Source organism: Malania oleifera, chromosome 6 (genome assembly GCF_029873635.1).
Source record: "Malania oleifera isolate guangnan ecotype guangnan chromosome 6, ASM2987363v1, whole genome shotgun sequence".
Lineage (NCBI taxonomy): Eukaryota > Viridiplantae > Streptophyta > Magnoliopsida > Santalales > Ximeniaceae > Malania > Malania oleifera.
The window spans coordinates 26,142,743-26,150,160 of NC_080422.1; the positions used below are offsets into that span (position 1 = coordinate 26,142,743).

The following is a 7,418-nucleotide window of genomic DNA, read 5'->3' on the forward strand; positions in this document are numbered from 1 at the left end:
GACTCAAAACTAAAGCACTAAATCTAAGAGTTCAAGATACACCAAGAAGTGAGATAAGGACCTGTGAAAATTTCTTTTTGAAAAATTGAAATTCATTTTTATGGTGTAAGTTTACATGGTTAACAATAAAAAATTCATGCGTATGCTTTCTTTATAAAAAAATAAGAAGAGGAATCAATAAAAATTGAATGAAATGGTTTTTAATGGAATGAATCAATAAACAACAATAAAAATTTGAATTTTAGGGTGTTTAATAAAAAACATAAACAAAATTTATACTAAAATTTAATAACTAATGAAAAAAAAAAATTTTAAATCCTGAGTGGAGACCAAAAGCAACCCATGTAGTTGACTTAGGTTTTCTTCTCAAGACTGGTTTCCTTCTTTAATTCTGGTTTTCTTTTAATCTTATCTAACGGCAGAAAAGAAAGGTGCAAAATAAGAGGGACACGTACTTATTTTATGTAAATAGCAAATAATAGGCCACCATGAGAAAGAAAAAAGTTTAAAAATCTTTAAGTTGGGTTTTAGAGGAGTTTGCATCCGAATCTAACAATTTGTGCAATTAGATTCAATTCACCAGGTGAATTGTGTGGTTCACCTCAACTCACTGCCTAGCGATTCTCCCATGCGATTTGGACTGATTTATACCATTCTCATATGAACCGTATGATTCGAATCGAGAATCATATGATTCTAACGACTATACTATATCGTAAAAAAAACAAATTAGGGCCGTATGATTTGAATTGAGAATCATATGATTCTAATGACTATACTATATCATTAAAGAGACAAATTTTCCTAATTTGTTTCTGTTTGGGGAATATAACCAAGCAGGTTGACAGTATTCTATTTTTGGTTTTTGTTTCTGATTTTAGTGTTTTTTCTTGGTTTTCATTTTTTTTAAGTTTTTGACAAAGATACCAAGTAACCCCTTAGTTCTCTAACTTCTTCATTCAGAAAAAAGTTATATTTGAGCATGAACTTCCATTCCCCTTCCCCCCCCCCCCCCCCCTTCATTTCTACAGAGAACTCTTTCCAAATTTTCCAAAATGGTGAAAAATTTCCTGTTGCTGAATGTGTCCTTGTCCAGTTCTTGGTTTTTTTTTTGGGGGGGGGGGATGCCAGAATTCTGTATCCTGGTCTTTTATCCTGTACTGAATTTTTTGACATATGGCTTTTGTATAGCCCAAGGGGGAGCCTTGGCACAATGGTAGAGTTGTCGGTGTTGTGACCTGGGAGTAGCCAACTATAGACCATTGTGGTATGCCCCTTTCCCATACCTTACAAACGTGGGAACTTTGTGCACCGGGCTGCCCTTTTTTACTTTAGTACAGCCCAAACATGTTTTCGTGCCTAGTGCCCTTTAACGCAGATGTGTGGAAGTGAAGAATATACCCTTATCATGAAACATAACATCTCCAATGATGACCACAGCTACTTATTAACACTTAAAACATGATTTAACGATATATTGTGACTATTAATGATGTTACCTGTATGTTGATGGAGTTGCCTTAAAATCCCCCCATCCCCCCGTCTTTATTTATTTTATTTTTTGTGCATGGCTAAGAGAGAACTGATGGGGTTGTCTGAGGGTCATGTAGAATTCCATATTTTGAAGTACGGTGGCATTGTAAACTTCTTAGTACATTGTTTAGCATATTGCATGAAAAAAGTTCTGGTTGTTTCTTGTTATGATGAGACCTAAAGATGACCTACAATGTATTTTGGAAAAATGATTCAAAAATAAGGTGATGAAAAAAAAAATTCTTTATGTAAGGTTGTTTTGTTTTTACAAAAAAAATAAGAAGAAAAATGAAGATGTTTTAAAATGTAAATTCCTTTCTATTGGTGTCCTGAAAATCTTTTGAGAAATGTTTTTTAATTTTTTTTTAAAAGAAAGAAATTTCAAAGAAATTATGCATTAAGGAATTTTGTAGCTTCCAAAAATTAGCTGAGTCTAGTGATTTATTAGGAGCTAAAAACAATAACTGCTCTTTAATAAGGTTTTACTAATTTTTTTTTTTTTTTTTGGCGTATGCAGTGTTGCAGCAACAAAGAGTCCTGTCATATTTATTGGAACTGGAGAGCATATGGACGAGTTTGAAGTTTTTGATGTTAAACCATTTGTTAGCCGTCTCCTGGGTGTGCATTTTCTTTTAGCCTTCACTCTTACTATGTTTGATGTTCTAAACCCTAGTTGACACTTGACATTGGATGGTATGTTACATGCATTGGATTTTTTTTTCTTCTTTTCTTTTCAACAGGCATGGGTGACTGGTCTGGTTTCATGGACAAAATTCATGAAGTTGTTCCCATGGATCAACAGCCTGAGCTTCTTCAAAAGCTTACCGAAGGGAACTTTACCCTAAGAATCATGTATGAGCAATTTCAGAACATACTTAGAATGGGTCCAATTGGCCAGGTTTGCTAATTAAGTCTTTACCTTTGTGAAAAAATTATGAATAGCGTGCTTTTATTATCTTATATTTGTCAACCTATATTTTCTCAGTGATGTTGGCATTTAGGCACAATAATCGCAACCTCTTGTTTGTGTCACTGTCAATGGAACAGATGTCTATATAAATTTCTATTAGCTTGATTTCTTCACTTGCACGACAATATTCTTGGAAAAGTTCTGTGAAAATTTCCACTCATCATGATCTTAATATTGTTATATTTATGCTCCATACGATTGTTAGATTATCACTTTACCTAAAAGTTTAATCTGTTAGGTTGTGGGCCAACAATGTATATCAAGCTTTAACACTCCCCCGCACGTGCAGCTCGACAGCATGTGGAGAGATACACACATGATAGATAACACCCATTATAGGGAATATAATAATTTTTTAAACCACTATACAATAAATTTGGGCAACAAGACTAGAACCCAGGACCTCTTGGTATCTTGCTCTGGTATCATGTTAGATTAGTACCTTACCTAAAAGCTAAGTTATTAGGTTGTAGGCCAACATTGTATATCTAGCTTTAACAACTAGAAATGTTTTAATTCATTTTTTTTTTAATATTGCTTTTTCCAACAATATTGTGTACTGTTATGGCATTATAAACTAGCCACTGCGTTGGCAATTTTTTTAGGTTGTTATAAGGCTTGAGAGTCTTCGCATTATTTAAGACTGTTGAAAAAAGTAATTTTGGTTTGAAATTGGCTTCACAGCTGACTAGTTAGATTGATATGATGTAAAAGCTCTCTAACACTCTGATCTGCCTGTCAAAAAACTTCTTGTGAAATTGAAAATGGCATGAAAGTCAATAATGGAGTTACTGAGGCATAGAGACAATGAATTCAGGTGGGCACATGCAATTATGATATAGGATGTTTAGGGTTAGCATAAAGGCAGTTATGTCTGTTGATTATTCATGAGCAGTAGATTGGTTCTTATTTTTCGGATTATGTCTGCCTCATAAAGGGGATATGATGGGAATTGATAAATTTTTGTATGCAAGCCCAAGGGATGGCATTAATGATGAGGTAGACCAACTTGCAGTGTATCTTGGTATTCATCAAGTATTATTTAGATTAGGCATTTGGTTGATTCAATTGGTGCAGCTGGCCGAGCTGGTTGGCTCAAGTTATGCCAGGCAGTAAGTTTACACAGCTGCAAACATTAAAATTGAGAGGGCACAAAACCAGCTCTTGCCTGCTGGAGTTTTGAGCAGAGTAAGATTGATAGTGCTGCACATTATAAGCAATTTAAACTCTGATTACTTTATAAAAGCTCCTTACAAAAGGACATGTCATAAGTAGCCATAGTAATCCTCTATTTGTTGTATGGACTGTATATATGGGGTGTAAAATTCCTAGCCTTTTTGCTTCCCTCAATTTACGAGGTCAATATATGGCTTAAAAAAGTTTTATTGCTTTTATCTTCTTGGTTTTAAGTACTTGAGCTCTTGTTCCTGCTGTATTGGCCGAATATATGGTATACTTCTGAAAAACATTCTCCCTCCTTTATACTTAATGTCTAGATAACATGTCCGCACAAAGGCCAGTCCTTGATTTATTAGGAAGGTGCTGTAGTGGTGGTCACATACCCTGGTTTGGTGCTGTCTGGGGGTCCAAAGTGCTCGTCCACATTGGAGTTCTGGGTCAGCACAAAAAAGGGAAAAAGAAAAAAGAAAATCTAGATAGCATGTCCAGTTGTTTGTCTTCTAATTATTGTTTGATACTTCAATTGCAATAATCTCAAGCAAACCATGATCTAATACTGGAGCTCATGCACTTGCTGTAGGGGTTTGAATAGATGGGGGATCTCAACTTTGGTTATGAGCTGGCTGGAGTCAAAAAAGAAATATTATTTCTTCTCTTATTCTTTGTGCCTTGGAATTTCTAAATGGCCTGTTTTTGAGTTGCTTTTTATCTATTTTTTGATAGATATACACTCTTTTTGGATATTCCTCTCTCTCTCTCTCTCTCTCTCTCTCTCTCTCTCATGCGAGTGTACGTACATGTGGAGGGGCTCAATTTTTTTCATTTACTAATTTACTTTGTTGTTCCTATGTAGGTATTTTCAATGCTTCCAGGATTCAGTGCAGAGTTGATGCCTAAAGGTCGTGAGAAGGAAAGTCAGGAAAAGATCAAGCGATACATGACCATGATGGATTCAATGACAAATGAAGGCATGTCACTGGGGAACTACTTCCAACTTAACTAAAATACAATGTTTCATTACTCAATAGTTGAATGTTATTTCCTGTACTTCCTGCATACTTAGCCACACTACTGGGGAATTACTTGCAGCTTAACCAAAATGCGATGTTCCATTACTCAATAGCTTTGCTAATATGTTGCAGAGTTGGATAGTTCCAAACCAAAGCTCATGAATGAATCACGTATGATGCAAATAGCATGGGGATCGGGCCATCATATTAGAGATGTAATGGAGATGATGGAAGAGTACAAGCGCCTTGCAAAGATTTGGAGCAAGATGAAGGGGTTGAAGATTCCGAAGAAGGGCGAAATGAGTGCTCTATCATGCAATATGAATGCTCAGCATATGAGTAAAGTTCTGCCTCCACAGATGCTGAAGCAGATCGGTGGCATGGGTGGTTTACAAAACTTAATGAAACAGATGGGCTCTGCCAAAGACATGATGGGAATGTTTGGAGGTGGCGACAAGTAGTTTCTGGATGGCTGCTGCTGCGAAGTTCAAATTCTTGACCAAATCATGTAACCCTGTCATGGCAGGATGATAATTCATCCAAGCTTCTGGAGTTGGGCTAATTTAACCAGCTGCTCTGCTGGGGTTGGTTCTTAAGAGGGGCATGCATTCCCGATCTTGTAACATTATAGGCTGGTTGTAGTTTTTTTATATGAAAAAAATTGTACGTATTCAATTGAGAGAATTATGCGTGGAACAAATTGTGGATTTTGATGTTAGAGTTTTAGATATGGAGTGAAAGATCATTTATTTTTCATGAGTTGCAGGAGCAGGCATATTGTGTGGAATGGGTAAAATAATTGACTGGGAGTATGATGCTTATAGTGCCCTATTTGGTAACATAAGACTCAGCCTTGCATAGACTTGAACTTTATATGCCCCAACAGGAAAAACTGATTTAGGTGCAGAAATAAGAGTGGAATGCCTCTCTCCCTCTCTGGGGTTTAGGGTTTTGTTTGTGCTCCCCATTTTATTTTGTAGTCATTAGTATACTGTCAAGATGTCCGCGACACTGCAGCGTTGTGCCCTTGGAGAACTCAAGTTTCAGACCTAAATAGTCCCCCTTATGTCTAATAACTTACTAAGATAAATGTTTGAATTCAAAATAATTCGGAAATATTTCTTCTTTTGAGTATATTTTAACGAATGAAGCCTAAATAACTCATGCACAACATTTAATTTACGAGAGCAAATTATGGGAACCCAAGCTGCATCCTAGAAAACAAAATTGCTCCTAATCTCTTGGATATGAGATACCATTTATAACATATAAAAAAGTAACCTGCAGCCATGTAGATTTTTAAGAACTAATATACAATATGAAGGGAAGCAAATATAAATAAATATAATATTTTTCCTAGTAAGAATAATAACACTTGTCAACTTTAGAGATAACCCAACTTCGGAAGGGTTTAAATACAAAATAACAATATGCAAGCAGAGTAACATCAGAAGGGCTTTTATTTTAGACGACGCAGCAAAGGATTAAACATAAATATCACATTTCTTTATACCTTATGCTAGCATCATTGGTTGTTTAACAAATGAAAATAAAATTTAAAAAGCAATATTGTTTCATCTCATTTCATAAAAAAATTAAAAATTCAAAACTATACTAGGTGCCGATTTGTCAAGGGTCACAGATGGTATAAGCCAGTGGTAGCAATTATCATCCATACTCCTTTACCCATCCAGACTCGTATAAATAAAAGTATTAGGATACACCCATATAATATGGGTCATAAATGGGTTACCCATTTAAATCTAGTTATTAAATGTGTTGGATGGATGTACCTGTTTAACCTATCCATTCATTTAAATTTTCAACCTTATTAATTATAATAATTACTCTATTTAATTTATTACATTTAAGAATATACTATGAGTAACTAATATTATAATTTGAATTTCTATGTGTGCAAATAATTTAGTGTTATTCGGTTAGAATATTTATATAATTATATACATAATTTTACTTGATTTTCAAACTAATTAATATGCATGTGTATTCGTAATTGCATAATTTGTTTGGTTTAGATGTGCTCGTAATTATGTAGGTATGTGATTATAGTACTATTTGTACTTATCATTTGTAATCAAATTATATAATTACTTCATCAATATTTTAATTCAAAAATGTATATATAATTATGTAATTATATCATACATAATTTGATTTAATTTTATTTTTAAAACCAATATATATGCATGCATGTAGTACTTTGCATATTAGATGTATTCATAATTTTATATGAATGCAATTATATTAATTGTTGATACACCTATCATTTAAAATTAAACTACATAATTAATTAATACAGCTATTCAAAAAATTTATGTACACAATTTTGTAATTATGAACAATTCGTATAAATATATCACCAATTACACAATTATAAATGTATGCAATAAGCATGCACGTAATTACATGGTTCAGTTTAGATATGTCTATAATTATGTAGTTATGCAATTATAGTATTAATTATACCTATCATTTGAAAGTAAATAACTTAATTACTTTATTAATACTATAATTTGAAAAAATTTTGTACCTAATTTTGTGACATTGGGCAATTCAATTCAAACTGTACGTAATTACACAATTATACATGTAAATAATTGGTTTGGTTTGATTATTTAAACCACCTAATATGCATGCATGTACATAATTAAATAATTTGTTTGATTTAGATTTATTTGTAGCAATGTAAATCATTATAATTATAG

General features: G+C 33.5%; 1 protein-coding gene across 1 annotated transcript in view; it reads left to right on the forward strand.

Annotated features, from left to right (window-relative positions):
• The window catches only part of LOC131157630 (signal recognition particle subunit SRP54 2), a 37,470-nt gene extending 32,022 nt beyond the window's left edge, over positions 1-5,448 (forward strand). Inside the window, exons 6-9 of the mRNA XM_058111931.1 lie at positions 2,051-2,151; positions 2,274-2,431; positions 4,536-4,650; positions 4,825-5,448. Of these exons, the coding sequence (XP_057967914.1) occupies positions 2,051-2,151; positions 2,274-2,431; positions 4,536-4,650; positions 4,825-5,153 (703 nt within the window). The 3' untranslated portion in view covers positions 5,154-5,448. The remainder of the gene's footprint in view (positions 1-2,050; positions 2,152-2,273; positions 2,432-4,535; positions 4,651-4,824) is intronic.
• Positions 5,449-7,418: the final 1,970 nt, after the last annotated feature.